Consider the following 24,568-nt stretch of genomic DNA (forward strand, 5'->3'; position numbering starts at 1 on the left):
CGAGATTTTAATGCAGGTAATTACTGCCATGTAATTTTCTATTTCGTTTTTAAATATGACATCTAGCATTATTACTTATTAGCTGTTAACTGCACAAATGAATTCCCCGCGAGGAAAATTCTGACGAGATTGCTTGTGCTATAGCTACGTGCTGGTGTGATTATGAAACATGACTGAATATACGCAAGTTGCAGTAAATTTCAACTTCGATTCATCTGGCATGCACACAACTTATTGTTACCCAAAGAGAGCTTAGCTCAAAGACTGACCTGAACATTTATAGTCATGATCGGGCGGCATCAGTTCAAGATACGCATAGCCAACTACTACACTATTTACATTACCTATCACAATCTTTTCAGTTTCTCAATCGCTATATACTGGTGTTTATATTAGAGGAATAAGGAAATATCATTACATGTTCTCAACGAATTCGAGACCAATGTTGGTGTTATCGAGAGCAATGATATATACGTGCGTAGCACCGAGAAGAGGAGTAACGCAGAGAAGAATGAAATACTAGGTAGGTTCATACTCTACAGCACTGTTTATAGGAGTCTGTTGATCTTGATTATTGCACGGAGTGGCACGGAGTGAGGATTTGGGACTTTTGATTGTTTTATTTCTTTAATGGGGATTCAGTGGGTGTGAATGATGGTGATGGTGCTGTTCTTTGAGTGCGTGAGTACTTTTTTTTTTTTTTTGTGAATCATGAGTTTCTTGGGGCAGAATAGTGATTAATGAGATGATTATGAAAATTCGTTTTCTGTCTTTATAGAATTGTCGAGTATGATTCGAAAGAACATAATGCGTGAATTTTCCGTTACCCCCCCCCCCCCCTCGAGTGCGTGAGATATTGTCTTTATCATATTCACCGAGGTGGGTTAGAGAATTAATATCCTACTACCTATTTCTTTGTTCGTTTCCTTTTTTTCACTCTTCGCTCTTGAATTCTGAATGTAGATGGGATGGGTATGCATAAGAAAGAAAAGGAATCTCGGATCGAGAATCGAGATGGGGTGTTCTTTGTTCTCTTGAGATACAAAAATCATTACTTTTTTGTTGTTTGGTAGGTATTTCTAGGAAAGGAATTTTGAATTGTGTATATTCATTCTCATATGTACACTGAAATTATTCACAAAGAAATGGTGTTATTTGACTGCAGTTGAATTTCGAAAGCACATTCAGCTTGCTTCATTACGCACGGAAGGGATATACATTCATAGTTCACGATTTCTGAGTCAAAGATCTTGGGTTGTGAGTGAGTTGAGTGAGGACAAGGATATTGGGAATAACGGGATTATCTTTGCGAACTTGTCACTACGAGGTTATTGTTACCTTTGAATTTACCGATACGGATTTAATACTGCGAATTTATTACTGCGAACTCATCACCGGAAATCTGCCATCGAAAACCTATCATCAAAAATCTATCACCATAAATCTACACATCACTAGTCTAATATCATAAACCCACCATCGAAAACACCACCTCACCTCCACCCACAACCCACAACCCACAAACCAAACCTCCAACCCCAACCGAAAAAATGTGCACAGAATGGGCCTGGGAATACAAATGCGGACACCAGAAACCCGAGCCCGACTCGGTCACCATGAAACAGAACGACAACTGTAAGGATAATCTCCCGGCGTTTTCGAGAGAGTGTAAATTTTATACGAAGGAGTATACGACGTTTCAGGAGGTATGTCCTGCGTGTGAGGCCGCGGCGGAGAAGAAGGAGAGGGAGAGGGAGGTGGATATAGATGATAGAAGAAGATAGGAGAGGGGAATAGGAGAGGGGAATAGGAGGAGAGGAATGGAGAAAAGGGTATGGAAAGAGTGGTAGGGAGAGAGTGGGGAAAGGGTAGGAAGAGAGTGGGGATAGTCGGTGGGGAGGGTAAGAAAGGGAGATTTGGTGTACATGATGGATAGGCTGAGCAGAGGGGTTTTTGGAGTGGGAAGTAAAGAGGAATGGATATAGGAGGTGTCAAATTGAAAAAAAAAGGAGCGGGAAATGCAGGTTTGAGGAGAATGTGGTAGGGGGCAAAGGCTTAGTGTAACGGTATTTTAAGGATAAAGAATGATATGGGTAGAGTATGGGAAGGGAAAAATCCAATAGGATGGATGGGGTAGGAAATAATAATGTCAGCGTGATTTTTATTCTTTTTGAAAAAGCTATCTTAAGGGAATTGGAAGCGAAGGGGTGGAAAGTTTACGGGTAGAAGTGTACGGCGGTGGATCGTGAAAAAAGTTGGTTGTGATTTATGATTTTTTTGACGATTCTTCTTTTGTGAGTGTTATATGTTGGAGTCTGGGTATGGAAATGAGTCTGATGGAAAGTAATCTTGTAATATTCTTAATAATCGTATATGGTTTGCGGCTTTTCAATATTTCCACTCTTATTAAAAAAAACAGGTGTAGCAAGAGCGCCAGATATATTCACGGGTCTATTTTTCACACAATTTCATTGTTTTAATGGTGAAAACATAAAAAGGGTGATCCAATCATCAGATTGTCAAATTTAGACTGAATAATTGTATGAACAATTGATATTCAGATAAATCGATGATATATAGCTGCTAAGCTACCGTGGCATTTGAAATACAACCCATGGAAGTCTAAGAAAGCCGGTGCAGCTATGGCACCAAGATAGATTAGAAAAGGTTAAAGATCGCATTTTTGGGGAATATCTTAGAACCACGTTTACATGATTGGATGGTCATCTGGGAAACTGTTCCCTGCAGCGGAATAGTTAGCAGATATAAGCAAAGATGCATTCAACGCAGCTTGTATTATGTGAAAGATGGGAAGGAAAAGAGATATTAAAGCCAAAATTCCTCATCTGTTCCATGGTATCTTTAATTTGAGAATCTTAACCTCAGAAAAGGACCAGCTTAGATATCGGAATGAGGAGGATGAAGGAGAATAAGTGTGGCATGGCTTTTCAGGACCAGCAATTCATACCTCCTCACAACCTCTCCCTACCAATCGTGCTACCTTGACGTCCTATCCGATTCCTATAATTCATGACAACGAGAGGATTCATAACAAGCAAATCATCCAATATATCACTACCCACTAGGTAGCTGTCATGCTCATCTATTACGATGGAGACGAGAAAAAAGCAAGAATCTTGGGCGAGGACAAAGTATGTCAAAGTACTTCAAAGTACTTCAAAGTACGTGAAAAGAGGGGCATAGCTGATTCACTTGATATCAAAGCATGGGATTGAAACAACAAACGACACGCCGTATTGCATCTGTAGAAATCATTTCCGAAGAATTGGTTCGGGTCCGAAACATAAACCAGTGAGACGGTATGAGATGCTTTTCCCCCCAGTGACGCAGCCATCGACAGAAAGATGAGTGCATTATCAATCCACTTGGAATTTCTTCGTCACGTATGACGAGAATGGAAATACTGACGTGTATTCTTCCATTGTTCAAGACGCCTTTTATGACAAAGCTGTTAATATTTGTTGTACCACACTGCAGCCGCGCCCCATTTGAGTCTTTTTTTTTTCAGCAGAAGCTCAGAGATTGTGGAAATGCGCCAGAATATCCAAAGCTTTATGGCCACTACAAGCGACGACCAGAAAGGCGAATCGAGATGCACATTGTTCATGACGGGAAGTAGAAGCCACGTGTGAGCCAGCGGTGCAGAAGGTGACTTGGCGTAGACCCGAGTGTTTGTTCCTGCTGTCTGGTTTTGGAAAACCCCACATGTTCTATTGTGAGCGGTGAGACGGCCGGTCTTAGAACAGAGATGCAGTATTATTTGAGATCATCCAAAGTTGTTTATCTGTACTGCGTAAGCCGGAAGATGAGTCAGACGAAAGGTCGCCGATGCTCACTTTGATGATTGTATGAGATGCTTGGAAGTCGGTTAACAGGTGGGCATAAGTCCGAGGATATGGATATATCTTGCATGGATAAATATATTATTCTGCATGCTTTGGAGAATATTCTCCAAGGAGAGATCCACGTGGCTGTAGCAAACGGGGATAATATCCCCACATTGTCCGATAGGTTGGCTATCTCCGTTGTCTGTAGATTATAAAGGAAAGGAAAGCGTGGGGGCATCAGAAACTTTCGTTTCTGACATACATTGCATGGTAGGGATATATAACGCTTCTTACGATTAGTCGGAAATCTGCAAGAAAATCCATATATATTGTTCGTATTGTATCAATATCCATGCAATGGTTGGGCATTAAATTGGTTGCATGTAAGATTGAATATGATGTACATTGGAGAAGTATCCTCGGTCCGCGCTGCTCTTTCAGCTGGTAACCTCGGGGAAAGTGTTTGCTCCGGTAGTGCTCATGTATGGTTACACCAGATGCAGGGCTGAATGACAATGCTGACATCTCACCGTATCCTCCCCTTGGCTAAGCGCGGTGCGAACCGACCATTGCGGATTGACATGCCGAGCATGCACCAATTGGAAGATATACGTGCAGCCACACCAATAAGACACGCCACGAACTTCTGTGCATATTAGGCGGATTCTAGATTTGCTATGGCGACCAATCGTATATTTTTGAAGGGCGAACATTAGACCGGCTGACTCTTCAAGTTCCTTCAACAGGGATAAGATTCCTTCCGTACCAGAGTGTCGGTATTTCATAGTAACCAATCATGAGATAGTCTAGGGTTGCATCTGATGACACGAATAAGAAAACCTCTTTCTTAATTTACTGTCTCCGTACAAGAAGTGGACGTGCTAGGGTATTTCAGAACGATAATAGTGTGATACTCAATTGGGACATGATTGAAGAAACTGGGAGGCCAGGGTGGAAGTGTCGTATTGCATGCTGGCACGAAGCAATTCCAGATACCTGGTACTGCCAATCAGATCTTTTTTACTGGGAACCCATTGGTGAGGTATGGCCAGAAAATAGGTCGCATTTCTTGGGTTCTTTATTCAACTGTTGGTGCCGGAAGTGAGGGATCAAGCAGCGACCAATGAATTTGTTGAGCTGTCCGCTCCATCACTTCAGCATGTGATCACTGGACTAATCTTACAATTGCACTCAAAGCAGTGCTTTGCATGCTCGCTTTTGAAGAAGAGAATGTTACACCATCAAAAAGACTGAATAAAACATTTGAAATGTTTTGGTCCATTGAGTGCCTTGGAACCCTGACTTGGCGATGCGGGAGGCTGCATATGTAGAAAAAGACTAGATATGATACTCTCCCAGCCTTACAGTCGAGTATGTCCGGTTTCAGTTATATTACATCATGTTCTAGAGCTGTCGCTTGAGACAATATAGTTGTGGGGAATGATTCAAGAGAAAAAGAAAGAATGTGATCAACGCCCCTGACACAAAATTTGTGCGATATATTCTGAGACATCAAATCGAGCAATTGGGATTGTTGTCGGATCTCAACTATTCCCTTTGTGTTATGCTCATTAGCCACAAGCGTTGTTCGACGGAATACAAACCCAGCTCCATGGTCTTTGAATATTACATCCCTGCTGCGTTTGAGTCCATCTTCTTCCAGAATTGATTATGATTCAAAGCTTTTCCAAACAACGACATCCTGAGACGAAATAGCTTGCACCTTATAAAATAGATTGGTGGTAGGGGCGGGCATTATTCGTCTGTATCCAAACAGACATGATTGCTTTGGAGACACTGATTGTGACGTTTGACAGGATGGTGTACTATGTTGCAGAATGATCCAGTGGTCAAATTTCATGATTCCTTTGGTTCTTTTTCTCCTCAGTGTGGATTCTCAAACTCTCAACACGTATAATTACCCATGACACGTTTCCAGGCCCGAAATAATGGTTAAAATTTGGAGCTTTTTGGTGGTAGGAAGTCAAGTGTTGTGGATTGATTGGATGGTGTTGTCAAGCGATGACAAGCTGAGTAGAGAATCGTGGACTGGATTGACTTGAATTAAGACAAGGATTTGATAACCAAGAGTTCGGTTGATCCTTCAAATTTTGTTAGAGCTGCCTACATCCAGGTCAGCGAGATCATCAGTCCGGCTAGGATTTTGGTACCTCGGACGGAATCTCTTTCTAGTCGTCGGGTCGTCTATCTCCCTTTAATATATGGAACATCATGACATATATGACTATATCGGATAAGGCGCCTCGCTCCAAAAAGGTGGGTGGGTGATAATAAGTAAGTGACGGTGGGTGGCCCATGTGACTACTTTCAAACACATTAACCCTGTACCGCAGGATCCTCCACATTAGCTGTTACCAAACTGTCGGGTCGTCTCGAAAAGTGGAGATTATTTGATTTACATAAATTCCCACTATTCTTGAGAAGGAAAGTGGGAGGAAGGAGAGGGAAGGGAAAGACCAAGATGGGTCTGGTCGTTGATAGTTCGGATATTATTAGGAGTCCTGGCGAAAAAGTAGGTACTTTAGATTCATATAGCGAAATTAATCTTTCATGTATATACGTGTATTTTACGATAGCGTGCTACTATTCCTTGCTGTATGATACATTGTATCTATCCTATGAAAGCGAGCCTCAAGAGTGGTAGTTAAGAATGGACAACCGAAGCCCGCTTTAGGGGCTACACGACGAGATACGACGTGATGTAAAGAATAAACGCCCGAGTATAGGTTTTGAAACATGGTATAACTGGAAAGATGTGCAATATTGCTTTTGTTGAAGCTTGAGCGGTGTGATATGATAGTAAAAATCTTAATTGTAATATGATAGTAAAAATCTTACTTGTGATCGACTTTTCTGAGGGGGTTTATTGTCATCTTGACATCAAAATGTGTCCCTTCTCCACGGGTTCCCGCACTTTTGGCATGCATTACTCGCATCAAAGAGATCCATCGTATTCCGTGTTATCTTCACCACATTTCAGCTTTCGAAAGCGTGGAAATGAGGCTTACACCGACCAGCTATTGTGAAATTCATCCAGGAATTTTTTGGCCATGAATGAAACGTCCGCAGGGGGTAACCAGACTGCTGGAATTCGATAGAGTTCCTTTTCTCTGTGAAATAGCGGTAAGAAGAGTTTGCTTATGTTGGTCAAAGATGATTTGCTACTTTTCCTTGTAAGTTGTAAGCGCTGACAGCTGTTGGTATTGGAAAGTAGCGCGCAATGCGATGTACGGCGTGACGCAGAGGTGCAGGTGAAATGTGAATGTTAGTGCCGATGGTAGATGCAACGAATTAGCACAAGGAGACCTGATAAGATTCGAGCTTTGAACTATGATAGAATCGCGATATATTAAATTTCATTTCAAGGATTCTCATGGTCACTCGCATCTATTTCCAGAAATGCTTTTTGTTCGGTTCAGGTACAAGTGGAGGGTATGGTCAGCACGACGTCGAAAAAGGCAAATGTGAAGATTGAGTAAAGCTCTTGGTGACTTGGGGGTTTGACTGTTGGTCCAGAGAGCGTTAGTCTTGAGGAACGATCGAAAAAAGAAACGGTGTTTTCTAGGTGGGTACTGCCATTGGTCCGAAAGGGGCGGAAATACATGATCATTAAAACCTCATAATTTGGTTGGAGATGCTACCTAGGTATGTCTTGACATCTAAGGCACAAGAGTGGGATGACCATCTCTTTCAAAGTTTCAAATGATATTGACCAGGTTTATTCTGGGAAAACATAGCCAGAGTAGATAGACCGGGAGAGAAAGCCAACGATGTCTTCTTCATCTAGAATGAAATTAAATCGGCAAAGATATGGATAATACGGATAATGTACTTGAAGATAACAAAAAGCATACTAGATGAAGACTAGATAGATACAGAAGTTGAGTCTCAGCATCTATTATTATATGTTGCGTTGCTGATATAAATCTGCCTGGCTCTCTAGCTACATATTCTAATGGTATAACCTGTAAGCTTGTCGTCGAGTCAGTGAAAACCTTAAAAATGGCACATGCTAGCTTCATTAGTACCGGATAAATTCCACACGAAAAAGGATTATGCTTGAAAGGATCATGCAAAGATGTACAGATGTAAAAACGGAAAGTCGAGCCCTTGTGCTCCCACATTTTATAGAATCACCAAACTCTTGTGTTATTCTCGATCCACTAAACTACTGAACCATCGCAATGGGACCACTGCGAAACATTCTAGAGGGTTCACCAATATCCAATCATGTTAGTCTTACGTTCCAAGACGGAAATGATATCGAATTGAAAATCGATAAGAATCTTCCGGGAATGAGGATCTGGTGTGTATGTGTGTGTATATGTATATATGTGTGTAAAATGTATATGTACACATATATATGTGTGTTTTACAACATGTGCAGCAGCCTCAATGGAGAGAAACACATGGGAGAGATGAGAGGAGGATGAATGGAACTCACTCACTCTGTTTCTGTGAATAGTTCATCATCTCACAGAATCACAACAAGATTTCTGGATAAAACCAGATAATTGATGAATTAGTCTGTCATCCGCAGTTATTGGCTGTAACAGTACATATTCTGAACCTATTGAGCATTTTGTCTCCCGGTGCAAGCTGCAACGGGGATGTCATCGATATACTCGAGTATGATATCATTTCTTCATTCATCTTAGTATCTATGGAGTATTGCGAGGGTACACACATACCACCTATCAACTATATCACCGACGTCCTGGGTACTGAATAGGTGTCTCCTTAATTACACCTGAGCTCTGCGCTCAAGAACAGCATTAATTTTTCGGTAAGGGTCACACATATTATCTGTGCATACCAAGGTACCGACCTACCTAATATACACTTCAATTGCACCCGCAGTGACTGCATTATTTTACGTCGTAATGATTGGATCCAATAATCTCAAGTCATTCTGTGTTCACTGTTCATCACTCTCTCGTTATCCACTCCTGTCAAGGTTTTAGCGGCGGGACTAATCCATTTCCTGATTCCATCTCGCTCGCAAGATAGATACACTCCGAATTCACCTAGTCAACCGGTAATTCCGTTAAGTTTATTTACATCGTACTTACTAGCTAAAATCACATAATGTAAGCAATTGAGGTACCGCCAAAAAAAAGAGAATTAGACAGATAGAATATTAGCATGCAGAAGATTACCAATGCAGTACAACATTCAGGGATTTTATGCTCGAGAACATCCGAGTTGGAAGGCTGTTGGTTTCTACTTTTCACGCAGTATCCAAAAAATCACAACCACCAAGCAAGACATAAATAGTAGCTAGCTATTTAAGGGAGGAAGAATCAGTGAGACAAGGCTTGAACGGTAAGTTGTGCCGCTAATTTCATCCCGGCTCCGCCCACTTGGATCCTTGTGGTACAATCTTCCGATACCTACCAGCATGGGACAAGGAGTAGATTGGTAGGGAACATGGAACGAAATGATATAGCTTGATGCTTGTAATCTAGGATATGATGTAGCTTTGGAACTTGGGAGGTCTGGTAGGGGATCAGGTGTGAGGGGAAATCGTTGGAGAATAAGATAGATTTGAGATGGCCGATTGGGGAATTGGAACGAATCTGAGATGAAAGATGTTGGATAAGTCACCAAGGAGTACTCTTACAATAAACCTCGACCTAGGTCTGTAACGACGACCAGCAGGCAGCCAGCTGTTCGATGTAATTTAGGTCTAAATCAAGAAAGTCAATTCTAATTTTGTCAGTGAACTCAACATACATTCTGCATATAATAGCCCATATCTTAACTATATTCAGTATACTAATAGACCACTATAATCGTAGAGTTTGTATTGTACCTTGACAATTTGTGTATGGTAGGCATTTGCTAGCTACTCGTTCTTCTCTGTGCCTCTCGTACAAATGCAACCGAGTGGCGTTGAGATTCTGTTTGGCAAACGGAAGCTTCATGAATTTCTCAATGGTAACAGGTAGTATTCATGGTATCAAACTCTAGAATGACAACAATAATAGCTAAGAAAAGAGATGTTTGCATGGTGGAGGTGGTGCTGGTGCTGGTGCTGGTCATGAGTGAGCGAGGGGGTGAAGCGTTGTACACAAAACAAGAAATACCAATACCAACAATGTATCTATTGCCAACATTATACCCAATCAAGTAATCAATCTTTCTTTTTTGGAGACTTTTCTAACCCCACTGATGATGACTTCGACCTCCCTATAAGTAGTGCAAGATTGTAGCCAGAAATATGCATTGCCATAGACCCCGTTGTCTATTGAATTGCAGCTTCAATCTTTTCATCTTCTTTCCCCACGATTGATATCACAAGTACTCTTTGGCTAGACATCCAAACGTCTAGCACTCCTTACTACCGAGCACGCATTTGCCGAATAACGACTACTACTACCAGCATCACCCATCATCACTATTTATTACGCTTTTTATATTCATTTCTCCGCTTTCTTGCACCAACATCTTTCCAGGAATCTCTGGGGAGGAAGTTGAGAATCAATTGCTTCTTCTACCTCTTGTTCCCTTCTTCCTTGATTGGCCATCTAGGCGTGGGACAATACACATCGTTGGCGGTGTCACACAACGATCGCACGGAAATAATTGAAGTACAGGACAGGACAGGACAGGACAGGCAGGACAGGCAGGACAGTAGTAACCTTGCAATCACTGCACACTGTACTCTGCACACTATACAGATCATAGTTCAGCAAACGATCGTACAAAAGGTTTCTACTCGAGGACTTTGGGAATACCACCTCAAAAATCCCATTTTGGAATACCACCTAGCAGAAGTGGGGGATGGGAAGCAAAGTACCGCGACCAAAAATACAAAACAAGCTCTCCATCTCTACCCAGGTATACATCCAGGTATACATCCATCCATACATCCATATATCCATCCATCCATCCATCCATACATCCAGACACACGCACATCCGACCAATCCAAGACCATATCTTCGACTCGACCCAATATTTCTTTCAAAACAGAACTTTCTGAAACTTCTCCCAGCTGTTCCGGAGCTTAGGACCATTCAAAATATGGATTGTTAGGATCTCATTGGATTTCGAAAATTTGGGAACTGTCGATCATTGTCTTCCCCAAGACTTACTATTTATGCCTGCAAGAATCAGGGTCGTTGTTTTCCTAGAATTTACTCAATCTTTCACTCATCTCATCTCATCTCGTCCACGGGTGGTCTCATCTCCAGCGCTCTGTCCTTTTTGAGCTCTGGTGGGTCTACCAAGTATTCAATTATAGAACAGCGAGCGAGCTACATTTCCTAGCTACCTTATTACCTCGTAGAACTTTGGAACTTTTCATAATCACATCACAGCCAAATCCACATCCACATCCAAATATACAACTGACAACCAAATCTACAATTGACGACCAAATCTACAATTGACAACCAAACATCCAGCTCACAACCTGTCAATCATCGTCAATCATCGTCACCATCGTCACCAGTCTCTGCTATTTGCTCCCGTTGACGACCATTCTCCACCATTTACCACCACAACCCACCACCACAGCCAACCACTGGATCAGCCATTGACACTTAATTCCACCCTTGAACCCTATCAAATTTACGAATTCGAACCCCAGAGCCGAGATATATCACTGGCATTATCATTATCCACGGGCGTTACCCGTTACCTGTACGCCCTAACTTTAAAAAAAAGTTACTACAGACAGTTACGGCGAAGCACGACAGGGGCCCCAAAAAAAAAGTCAAAATAGCTTGCTTTACCGCCGCCAGGTAACTAATAACTAGTAAGAACAAGCACGAACCCATAAGTAATTCAATCATATCATAGTTTTGACACTACTACCACCAGTACCACAGTTCCACGCGGCTCCTCTTTAGAACACCTAGATCAACATCATTCGAGAACCATTTTTGTATTTCCATGAGACGCAGCCATATAGCAGATTACTCAGGTCGGATACCAGAGTCAGCCAGCAGCCAGGGAGCTCAGGAAGCAGAATACAGGCGATATACTCCAGTAATATAGTGGCTGCATGGCGATATAACCCATTCGAAACCCCCTCGACATTTCCAATCGACCGGCACATACTGAAGAAGAATCCGACATCAACAATTTAGTATCGCATATAAAAGCTTCATCTATGCTACAGAGTTAGCAGCATAAGCAAAGGCTGTTCGCGACAATAGATCTTGAACCGGAATTTACTTTATGGTTGTTGCAATGGCCATGGCTAACAATGGGTACGTGCTTCTTTCTCCATTCCTCTCTGCTCTCAGAACCACTTGCTGGGTATCAGCAGAAGCTTTCGCACATGCCAATTGTATCGAAAACTACTAAATGAGATTGTGGGCTGCATCCTCTCCGTTATTGCTCTCTGCATCCCCGATTCTACGCATGCGCTGACAGAATTGAATTACATAGATCACTTTCTCCTGCCCCTCCTGCGGCTTTCCAAGAGCCCCCGCCCGATTACATTGAAAATGGACGCCTGTATCATGGACTACATAAAGGAAAATACATGTTTCCTTGCGACGAGGTAAATGCGCCAGGTGTTGTTAGGTGGGATATTGCACACGACTAAATGCTGATATACATCCACAGGATGAGAAAGATCGGATGGATATATTTCACAAATTTTTCGAAGTCGCAATGGGAGGCGCATTACACTCTAGGAATACCACGTTTACGAATAATTACGATGGGCCACGAATTCTGGACTTAGGGACAGGCACCGGAATATGGGCGATTGATATGGCCGAGTAAGAATAAGATTTTGTCTCATTTGAGGCCATAAGTCTGCGAAACCAAGGGACTGACAACTTCGGTATATAGCAAATATGGTTCAGATATGGGTACAGGTGAAGTTCTCGGGCTTGACCTAGCTAGAATACAACCTCCAACGTAAGAATTCACGAATCTTTCCTTCCGAGCAATGTCACATACTAAGTATCACTCCAGTATTCCCGAAAATTTACAGTTTTTACAAAGAGATATAGAATCGCCTTGGTGGGGACTCGAAGTTGAGTCGTGGGATATGGTTCATATACGGATGCTTTCCGGGAGCATCAATAGCTGGCCTGCATTATACCAAAAGGTCCGCAGGTAAGGCTTCCCCATCTCACATCCCCTTCTACAATACATGACTTTACCTAATACAATCTGGTAAGGTATCTCAAGCCTCAGGTGGGCCGTTTCGAGCAGGTTGAAATAGATTTTACTCCTCGCTCAGATTTTGGGGACATTCCAGCCGACTCGGCGCTGGCTACATGGGCGCGGAACCTTTTCGAAGCTACTCGGCGCAATTTTCGACCTCTAGCTTATAATACGGAGATTCGAGCAATGCTTCAGAAAGAAGAGTTCCTCGATATTCAAGAAGAAGTGATACGAATTCCCCTTAATCCATGGCCCGATGATCCACAAGAAAAGGACGTTGCAAGATGGTACAATCTGGCCCTCACCCAGGGACTGGAAGCAATGACGCTTGGGCCCATGCACAGAATATACGGGTGGTCGAAAGATGATGTCACAAGGCTGATTACAGAAGTGAGGAGAGATATTTGCAATAGGAAAATCCGCGCTTATAATAATTTGTGAGTATTCTCCCTCATATTCAGATCTGTCAAGGGTTCACCTGGGCGATTTTGAAAGACTAAATAACTCGATTCGAACTCTCAATTCGACATTGCACTGCCTCATTGAGAGTACCTAGGTATTAAGAGTTTACTAACTCATTTATAATCCAGGCATGTATGGACTGCACGCGCACCGGTCAAACCCCCTTCATAGACGTCTTTGAGGTTTCAAGAGGTTGGAAATTACAAACGAAGACCGATTGGTCAATTTGGTTTTGGATCGGCGAACTTTAAGTTTTTTTTCGGATATTGCGATCAATTTCAACCAGGGTTGTGGTCCATCTTTTCATACCGAACCTTGCCTTTCGGCCTGGCGCGCTTTTGAGGCTAGGACGGATGATGAATGAATTTTATGGGATGGTACTTTATGCGCATTATTGTTGGATGCGCGCGCATATTATATGCACCTTAAGCGCCTGCAAGAATACGGATCGTCATTGAGAGTTGTTGGGGATTCAATGTACCCACGGCTGATTGACCGAAAATGCTAGGTACATCCGCAAAGGATCATCTGAGAGGACGGCGAAGTGTGGGTGGCAATCTATACCTCAATTCTTATAGGATATTCAAGGGAAGGGGCGGACCGAAGCGTATACGAAGTGTGGCGGGCATAATCATGGATTGGCCCGAGTACAAACACAGCAGACTGTTGCTCCCAAGATTTCGGGTCAAGCTTGCCTAAAGCGTAATGGAAATGGGTTACACGAAGCCTTGGTAAAATTGAGAGGCGCAGCACGACATGAACCCGACAATTCTTGGACTGCATGCTACAGAATTTGGTAATTTAAAATACCAAATTACCTGTGGTTTCTGACGTGTCGGTTGTATGGTGGAAAATGAGGAAATGAATGTGCTGGCCGTTGCACAACTCATGAAGGTTACATTTTTTAATTTCAACGGATGAGAAAGAACAATTGATTGGTCAATTTTGTCCCATCATTATAGATCCGAGATATGGTAGCGAGAGCCAACAATGAGAGCGCAGCCGACGCACGGAACATCAATAAATGTGCACAAACACATACACATCATACACATACATACGCTTGCTTACTTCCTCTTCTCACGCTTCTTCCTCAGCATTTTTTAATATAAAAAAAGTTACAATTTCCGTATTCAGTATTGAAAAGTTTAGAAGGATTGGATGAACTTCTCAGTTGGTGGACACTGGGTAAACGGTTAGAAGTAGACGATTAGCACGGCCCTACTTTTGGATTCGTCTGCAGCTTTTTAACGATTATACCCCAATGCATTTTATGTTTTTACTTTCTCCTTCCATTTGGATGGGTTGATTCATTTGTTGGTTTTTTTCGTCACGTGGGTTTTGTTCAATTTTTCTACAAATATCAGCATAAGCATTGCATATCGATTTTCATTTATTTTTGATGATATCCCTTTTGCAGTTTTTTTTCCCCAATGTTTGTTGAAGATGATTTGGAATTCCAACAGCATATACCTACCGCACGTGCATGCATAGAATCTGGCGTGGATGGGATCGGGATTTGATTTGAAAAGATGAATGGACGAATGGATAGATGGGTGGCAGCAATGGACGAATGGATGAATGAAAAGACGGATCTATACATCCGATTAATCTTTTTTTATCTCTCTCCTTTTGGCTACTACGCTGGAGGAAATTATTGTATCCCCATCTATGTATCGATCTATCGATCTATTTACATCTGCTTACCTACTTCCCCATACTTATGTACTTTTATGTACTTACTCGACTTTGTAAATATGTATTCTTATCTATCTATCTATCTATCGATCGATCTATCATGTATATATACATATATACCTACACATATAACCGTTCCGGTACGTATTTGTAGTGTCAACATGCCTATCGCATATAAGAACCTATTAGAAGGAAGTGGAGAAATGGAGAAATAGATTTGTTTGTGTGACGGAATGGAATGGTGGGTTTATTTGTTGTTAAGTTTACAGAGGATGATGGGAATTGTATTGGTGGTGGATGCCCTTATGTAATGTTGTGTTTGGTATGTAGATTTTTGTGTGGCGTGTGTGTGTGTAATTGTGTGATTTAATATGTAGGTATGGATAGTTGAAATGGGCGGGGGCTGATGGATTGGTTTATTAGTGTGTACCTATAGAATAGAGGAAATGAGGATGTACTGGAAAGAGGGAATGGAATTTTTTGGGGATGTGTGGTTAGTTTGAGGGGCGGGTGGGTGGATAGAGGGATGGTGGGATGGGGAGTAGAGAGTGCTTTGGAATGGGATGAAACGGGATGGGAGGAAAAGTATAGCCCTGGCGTTAATGTTATAGTTGCGCTTGTTTTGAGGGTCGGGGCTGGGGCGGGGCGCGGCTGGGATGGGCTGGGATGGGATGGGATGGGTGGTGCGGAGCGCTGGGGTACTGGGGAACTGGGGAATGAGGGGATGAGGGATGGGGGAGGGGGGGGTTGGGCGCTTAACTTTTTGGTGGTGATTTGGTGGATTTCTTCTTGGGGGGGTTAGAGATGGAGAAGGTGAGGGGGGAAGGGATGTGTGATTTTGATTGTGTCAGTTTTGGACGGGGAAAAGCTTGAGTTGGAGCGTGGAGTGAGAGCGGTCTTGATGGGGTGAGGGGGAATCGCGGGGAGTGGAATTGATGGATTTTTTTTATTTCTATTTCTTTGGGGGAGAGAGAGGGAGAGGTAGAGGTAGAGAGAACTGGGTGGGTGAGAAGTGGGATGTGGGAAATATGGAATGAGGAATGGGAATTGAATAGCTGAGAAAATAGATGTGGAGGGGATGCACGGGAGTTTGGAATATAAGATATTGAGAAGATGGGATTTGTTTGGCGTGATGAGATGAGGGGGTTGGTGGAGGCTTTTGGGGTTGGGTTGGAGTTTAGATGGGGGTTGTGTTTTGGGGGTTGGGTTTTTTGGGGTTGGAGGGATGGGTGGATGGATGAGGGGAGTAAAGAAACGGAGTTGAGGTTTTTGGGAAGAGGGGGAGGGGGGAGTAGATTCTGGGGAGATGTGGATGGATGAGGATGGATGGATGGGGATGGGGGTGGATTTTACATCTTATTTGCGGGGGAATTTGGGTGAGCGGTGTTATGATATGATATTTATGATGTGAGTGAGATGAGATGAGAATATAGATTTGGAATATATATATATATATATGTGGAATGGTCGAGAGTTGATGTAATATAAAGTTTAAACGGGGGTTGTAATATCGATATAGATGTAGATACAGATATCGACATCGACATCGACATCGATAGTAGGTATGTATACAAAAAAAGATAAAGAAAATACAATCCCTCACTGTCTCTGGATAGATAGATAGATAGCTCGTCGATGTATGCCGTATGGAGATATATTCTCAGGAAGGGTGTAGATGGGTATTTATGTATGTGTATAGGTCTGTGACTCGTGAATTTGATGGGTTAGGTAGGGGATTTTATGAAATCGAGGGGTGTTGGATTGCTTGGGTGGATGTGTAAGATTGGATTGGCTTTTTGGGGGGGAGGGGAGTTTTGGGGAGGAATTTTTTTATATGTGTGTATCCCTATCGATGTCTTTATATTAAAATTTCTGTTTACGGATACTAAGCATATCACCTCCCTCATCTTTACATTTTCGAGATTCTAGTTCATAGGATATTAAGTAATCTTACACCCATCATGATAAATAAACAAAATATGGAAAATAAGTAATCTATTTTTATATACAAGCTAGAGAGCTTTGATTAGGAGTACGTCTCTTGGTGATTATGTGTATCGGATGGATTTGCTTTTTGTTGTGTAGAGGTATGGTTCTTGGAGTTATGGTTCTTGGAAGTTGGAAGTATTTGAATATTTTCTGGACTCTTTGGAGAAAATACTATGTGTTTTATATCGAAGTTGGAGATTGGGACGCAGTTGGATATAGGGGTTTGTTGTGGAGAGTACTTGTTGGGAGAAGGTTGGGCTTGTGTGGGAAATGGGATGGGATGGTTGGAGACGGGAGGGTGGATGTTAATTTGGTTTGGTTTGGTATGGTTTGGTATGAAGACCAATTCTGATTTTTTATGAGGGAATAGATAGGTGACTGACTATATGTATGGTATCGGTGGTGGGGGGGTTAGAGATGATAGATGTTTTTCACAGAGGAAGGGGGATGATTATCTGCTTCTTGTTCCTGGGCTATGAAATCTAGGGAAGTGTATGAGATCTATCTTGGGTCATGTACACAATTACCATTCCCACTGAGAATCATACTCAAACTCTGCTTCTGTGTGATTACTGCATTTTTTATACATTGTTTTTCATTCTATATGCTTTGTAATCTTACAAGATATCGAATTTCAATAGGGGGGGAATTCGTCTCCTGCAGGTTCTTTCCATTTTGCTTTTGTGGAGGCTAAATTGGAGGATTTCAAAATGACATTTTATCTCTTATGTGTATTTGAGAAAGATTTGGATATGAATGTGCATATATTTGAGTTGAAACGCCTCCCTTGCTGATCTCTCGATGCAGGAGATTTGAAAACGCACTTTTGGAAATTTGTGAAGCAAATACTTCTCGCGAGACTGTGTGTTTTCGAATACATATGCCTTATCATCATCTTTCTTAGAATTTGTACTTGGTCTTGCTCACATCGTGGGTTTCCACGCCACATTTTGTCGAGGGCTTCGCAGAGGCCCAATTTTATATTTCAATATTTCGGATTTTGTAATAGAGAAGTTTAGTGATGAGATGGACATTGAATTCCTTTTGTCATCATAATATCATGACTAAAGGTTAGGCGTTCACAAGTGAGTTTGATAATTGGTGTACGTATTACCTGGCCATTATCGATGGATGGAATTCCGTCTCTCGTAGACTTTGGAGGTAGGTACGAGAGGTTTAAATGCCGAAGTGTGTCTCTCTGATGCCGCTAAGCTGGTTCCCTTTACACATACCTAGTACCCAGGCAGGATATATATCTTACAGAAAAGAAATGGGAAAACAAGTCGTGGAGTGTTGGGGACGTTGCCTGACTACCCTTTGCCAGGTAATACCACTAGGATTTCCAATAATCAGACTTGAATATCAGTGTAAAATGGGAGTTCTTTCAATCAACATAACACGCTTCAACCGCTCAGGTTGTTGTGAATATTCTACACTCCCAATCGAAATCCACTGTTCATATGCTCAAAATTCCGCGTATCTGACTACTAGGTAGATATTAAGAGTTGTACTTCAAAGATAATCGACTAGACTCTCGGCACTCTCTTTATTTGTCCGCAGCATTGTGTACTCTCACATTAATCGATATTTATGAGGAGTTACCTATGTAATGTGACTTCGGCACCGAAATCACAGGGAGTCTTATGCCGCAGTAAACATCGTCTCTCATTTGCTTCGGCGCGAGTCATGCCAACAACCACCTCCTTGTTTCATGCATCTGGCTTTTGGATTGAGACGAAGTGTACTGAATTATATTGTCAGTTAAGTGAGAACTGCTCTTTATACTTTTGCTGATAGTTATCAATTCTTCTCCTGTTGAGATCGTAAGTCGGTAATTTGGTAAGGTTAAGATAAAGTCAAAAATCGTGAATAAGCCACTTGAATTCTCCAACAGGCCTATCAACGCTGTTTTACCTTCTCTGAGAATCAGTCCCATGAGATCATTCATTGAATCGCTCGCCCTCCATGTCCTTCGCAGAAATAGCCATTGTTGGATCCACCGATCAATGCCGTCAAAAGTGGGAGGAAAACTCGATTATCATGGTTGCGCCCAGATTGACGGGTACATATCATGGGGAAATTACAGGGATTTGTCATCCTGCAGAAAGAAAGTCATCATCGCGATAAACATGGGGGAAAGTCTTGATGGGATTGGATGGAAGCTCTGCGCCCTCAAAGCCACAATATTGGTCGATGATAATACTCATGCTTCTTAAGCCCGTCAGCGGTTTGATATCTTTTCTGGAATTGATTGAGTGATGGGAGTTTCATGGCATCGTGAGCCTTCACAATACCAGAAGAGCCTCCTCGAGAGAATGGGAATGAAGAATAAATGGAGATATAATAATCGAATAGGATGTGACCACGAGATTATGGGTTTTATGTTTTATATACGACCTGGGTAGGTAACGAGAGCGGAGATGCCTCCGTCAAAATCAAGGGTTGGGTTGCTCAAGGATCCGTGTCATGGTCGGCTATTGCGGCCGATCAGGAAGTAGTCGGCCGCTTGAAGAGCCGACTCAAGAGCCGACTATCACAGGATATAAGGAAATAAAGGATGCCAAGTCCTTAAATCCGGAAATCCTTCTTTCGCTTATGTAACCCAAAAGAGACTGACAAAGAGTGCAGAAGCTCTGACCTTGTAATGTAAGTAACCTTGTTCAGTTCAAGGTTATCTTCAAACATCATCAAGTATTGTATAACATTGTCATGTCCATGGATGTTCGAAGGGCGCAATATTTATATTTATATTTATATTTATATTTATATTTATATTATATTTATATTTATATTTATATTTATATTTATATTTATATTTATATTTATATTTATATTTATATTTATATTTATATTTATATTTATATTTATATTTATATTTATATTTATATTTATATTTATATTTATATTTATATTTATATTTATATTTATATTTATATTTATATTTATATTATATTTATATTTATATTTATATTTATATTTATATTTATATTTATATTTATATTTATATTTATATTTATATTTATATTTATATTTATATTTACATTTACATTTACATTTGTAATCATGTCAATCACTTCTTCTTTTCAACCCATCTAGTCATCTAGGAGAAAATACCCCTATACCCCTTATTCAAAATGAACTACCATTCGCCGAGTTGAAATCTCAGCTGCTAGAGAAACTCAAAGCGTATCGTTATTGGCCACACGCTTTTATCCATTGAATGCTTTCTAAGAATCAAGCCAAACTATGATCCAAAGCAGTAAGGTCAGAGATCAATCATGACGATATGACACGGCACTTTCTATCCGAACTCACTCAACCACACTCAACTACTACTACGGAGTTAGTCTAGAAGATGCCGATTATCCACAATGGTACGAATTGCCAATGTATAGACGTAGATCCCCCGCCCCCGATTCATTCTTCTTCAACAATCCTCATCTTGACAATTGTGTTGTCATTCAAGATAGATGGATCGAATAAAGCGCGTCCTGTCAAGGCCAAATGCGAAGCCATACCGCACGAAACATATCAACGATGACCAGCCATACATAAATGAAAATGGGCATCTGGATTTTGGACCAGGGGATATCGAGAATCCGAAGAATTGGTCGACCACGAGACGATGGTATATTACCGTGGTAGCAGTTTTGCTCGTCGTAAATGCAACTTTTGCATCGTCAAGTCCATCGGGATGTTTGACAGGAATCGAGGCAGAATTTAACATCTCTGCCGAAGTTGCAGCGTTGGTCATCTCGGTGTTCCTTTTGGGATATTGCTTTGGACCTTTGTTCTGGGCTCCATTATCAGAATTCTTTGGACGAAGATGGATCTTTTATATCTCGTTTACCTTGTACCTGGTATTCAATTTCCTCTGTGCTTTCGCCAATAATTTCGCGGCTCTCTTGATAGGACGATTCATAACCGGTACCATGGCCAGTTCGCCACTTTCGAATGCGCCTGGAGTTCTCGCCGATATTTGGGGTCCTGTGGAAAGAGGAAATGCAATGGCTTTGTTCTCAATGATGACCTTCGCTGGTCCAGCTTTGGGTCCTGTCATTTCTGGCTTTCTCGAATTGAAGAAGGATTGGAGGTGGAATTTCTACGTCATCTTATGGCTTGCTGGTATCACCGAACTTTTGATGTTTACCATACCAGAGACTTTACCTTCGAAAATATTAGTAAATAAAGCTAGGAGAATAAGGGCATTGAACATTCCAGGTTATGAAAACGTCAAGGCTCCTGTCGAAGATAGCGATCGCACATTGTGGCAGCTTTTCAAGGTCGCACTCATCAGACCATGGCAACTACTCGTCGACCCAATCTCGTTTGCCGTTGCGGTTTACTTATCTGTCGTGTATGCTCTACTGTATATGTTGTTCACCATCTATCCCATCATTTTCCAAGAGAAGCGTGGTTGGAATTCTGGAGTGGGAGAACTACCATTGATTGGTACAATAATCGGAGCCTTCATAGGAGGTGTCGCCATCTTTATGGTGTCTTCTCGGGATAGAAAGAAGTTGGAAGCTGGTCATATCGGAGTAGCAGAGGATCGTTTACCAGTCGCAATGGCCGGTGGAATCATTTTTCCAATCACCATGTTTTGGTTCGCGTGGTCTGGAAATTATAATGAAGTGCACTGGATTGTTCCCACTCTTGGAGGGGTATTTCTCTCCACTTCAATTCTCCTCATTTTTGTCGCCTATCTCAACTACCTGACTGATACATACCTGATGTATGCCGCGAGTGCCGTTGCTGCAAATACTGTTTGTAGATCGGCAGCTGGTGCCGCAGCTCCATTATTTACATCATATATGTTCGATGCTCTCGGCGTCGGTGGTGGTGGCTCACTAATCGGTGGAATTGCCGTTCTTCTCGCTCCGATTCCCTTTTTGTTCTATAAATATGGTGGAGCTATCCGAGAACGATCTAAATTCGCACCCACGCCTACGAAGAAACCTTCCATTGGAGAAGATGTCGGCAATGAAAAAAATGGCGAGACTGCTCAACCTTCACTAGACAGAACGACTCAAGATAGGACCAGTATCAGCTCTGAGTCATCATCAAGTATAGCAAGCATGCCGACTTCCCCACGTGAAGATACTTATCATCAAGAAGGATATATCGAGGAGGGAATGGGATATGGACGTGTAGCACTCCCTAGTGATACGAGAGCACATGATGCTGGACAACTTGCAAGCGAGAAGTAAGAAGTTGGGCTACAGAGTAAATTGTGCATCGTGTAATTATTAGAAATGTTTTGTATGATCGTACTTAGCGCGGAGCAAACGTGGAATGTCAGGCATGGCGATGGCGTTTTAACATGAAGATGATGGCGAATCTAAACTTGGCGATGAATAGATGAATATATGATTTTCTTTGACTCATATTTAAATTCACTGTGTTGAAGTCAATTCGAGGAGCATTCTTGCAGGAAACAAGAGGAACAGATGTTGCTTAGATTGTCGTGTCAGCGGGGCAATCAGCATGCGAGTTATGAATCCTTCTACACCCGGCCTCATTACTCGCCATAAACCTCGCTCCTACCCATATCCTACCAGTAGAGATTTTAGATTGCGTATCCGAATCAACACGGTAATACCAACTCAATCATAAACAATCTACCTAGGAGTGTCGACACGATCTGTAACACTGAGCGATAGCTTAGAAACCACATTACCTACCCTCAACTATTCGATACTTCATTCTGCACCACTTGATTTCATCGATCCGCTCATCCTCAGTTTGTTTCCACATTTTCTTTCCAAATATCGTTCTAGTGGAGACTTCTTCAGTCTCAAAAAGTGAGTTAGTGTTTAGTTTCATCATCTTTTATTACCTACCTAGGTACTTATAGATAGGTCACTTGGCTCACTTCCGCTGTTCTCCAAATCCTCCGCTTCTCTATCCCGGTAGAAATCAGCTCAGCAGAGCGGAAACTTTCACCGGAATTTTCTGAATCCGTCGGTTCTTTCGAATGTGTAGCAGGAATTAAGGATAAAAAGAAGTTGGATAATTACCAGTTTTTCTCCTAATTCTTTTTCTTTCTTCGTCTTTAGCTAGCTAGCGCGGTGAGGATAATATTTTGCATCTTCAGAGATGCGAGATGTAAGACTACTTTAGGATTTTGACCTTCTTGCTGGTTGTAGACGCGTGTATATGTTTGGGTTTCTAGAGAGTGGTGTTGTTTTGCAGATGAAGTTGAAGTATCTTCTCGTGGAATTTCAGTGGGGATTCGCATTTTGAGGAGATTCTATGGATGCATTGGTAGAGTTCTCTATTGAGATAATCTCGGAGTCTTGATATCTTGTGCGAGTTTTTCGATGGATGGATTATCCATCTTAGTAAGTGATTATTATATTAGGAGCGCCGATCTTTTGCAATCAAGTTAATTGCACAGGGAGATCCCTCACCGTGAGAGCTTCTGATGATTAGCCTTTGAAATCTGGTCTGGAAGGCTAGGAGATCCGCATGAGAAGTCGATGGGGTCATCATCTGGGTCTTGGGAGATGTGAAGTAGGATCCGCAGACCGAGAAACCTTCTTCACCTCAGTCTGCAGATTTCGCGAGCGAAGCGACGGTTTTCGGGGGTTTTCGGGGGTTTTCTCGTACGTACATGTGTATCTGTAGATGGGCTTAAGAACCCCCGCATAATTCAAGGCGAGGACGCGATTCTCGATTTTTTGTGCTGTGTGTTTCGGCTCATCGGTTGGCTCGGATGATGCTCAAAAACTCGGTTTCTTTTTCTCGGGGAGGGAGGGGGGTATATATGCTTCGGGACTTGCGGCTACCGGGACCTCAGGTTGAGTATTGGGGTGAGGTTCTTCCTCAAACAGAAGCTCAAACAGAAGCTTGAAAAAAATGTGATTAGCCCAAATATCTTTATATTCTCCATCTTACACCATGGAAACTCCAACCCGTCTGAATATTCCGAGAATCATTCTTATAATACCCGATTTCAATATAGTGAGAAGATCTATAACCTCCTCGGCCATTCATGGTTCCCCATCTTGCAAATTCGCATCCGAAATCAAGCAATTATATGAGCAGACTCTCCATTTCCTTCTCCAGGCGCTATTCTGCATACCATCTCCCCCAAATCCTTCTATTCTCTCCTAGCGTATTCTCAAATCTCCATCTAAAACCCAAATAGACAGCGAGGTTTCCTGTAACAAGTTACACATGTGATTAGCGTATAAAATTCTCGGATCACATTCGCAACCTCCTTCACACCATTTCGAAGCAGCTTCCGCAACTAAATTCTGGGTACCTTTTGCATGGAGATTCTAACGAAATCGCACGCTTGAACTGGGGAAATGCTTGGTATTATTATTTTACAGGCCAGTAAATTCGAGAGACAAGGTTCTCGTATTGTCATCTTGGTGTGTTTCAATGTTTCAAGGGAGATGCAATGCT

At 41.9% G+C, this 24,568-nt stretch overlaps 2 protein-coding genes across 2 annotated transcripts; both read left to right on the forward strand.

Moving 5' to 3' along the window:
* The first annotated feature begins 10,177 nt into the window (after positions 1-10,177).
* Positions 10,178-15,417, forward strand: EAE98_000868 (uncharacterized protein). Its single transcript, XM_038948485.1, has 8 exons — positions 10,178-11,619; positions 11,678-12,090; positions 12,272-12,386; positions 12,452-12,609; positions 12,683-12,751; positions 12,809-12,952; positions 13,018-13,440; positions 13,594-15,417. Exons 2-8 carry the CDS (start codon positions 12,059-12,061, stop codon positions 13,634-13,636), a joined length of 984 nt encoding a protein of 327 aa, XP_038814751.1. The 5' UTR covers positions 10,178-11,619; positions 11,678-12,058; the 3' UTR covers positions 13,637-15,417.
* A 5,205-nt stretch (positions 15,418-20,622) lies between these two features.
* Positions 20,623-22,362, forward strand: EAE98_000869 (uncharacterized protein; the record flags this gene model as incomplete). The annotated part of the gene is made up of 1 exon (XM_038948486.1): positions 20,623-22,362. The coding sequence occupies one exon, from the start codon at positions 20,623-20,625 to the stop codon at positions 22,360-22,362; it is 1,740 nt and encodes a 579-aa protein (XP_038814752.1).
* Positions 22,363-24,568: the final 2,206 nt, after the last annotated feature.

Source organism: Botrytis deweyae, assembly GCF_014898535.1.
Source record: "Botrytis deweyae strain B1 chromosome Unknown BDEW_002, whole genome shotgun sequence".
Classification (NCBI taxonomy): domain Eukaryota; kingdom Fungi; phylum Ascomycota; class Leotiomycetes; order Helotiales; family Sclerotiniaceae; genus Botrytis; species Botrytis deweyae.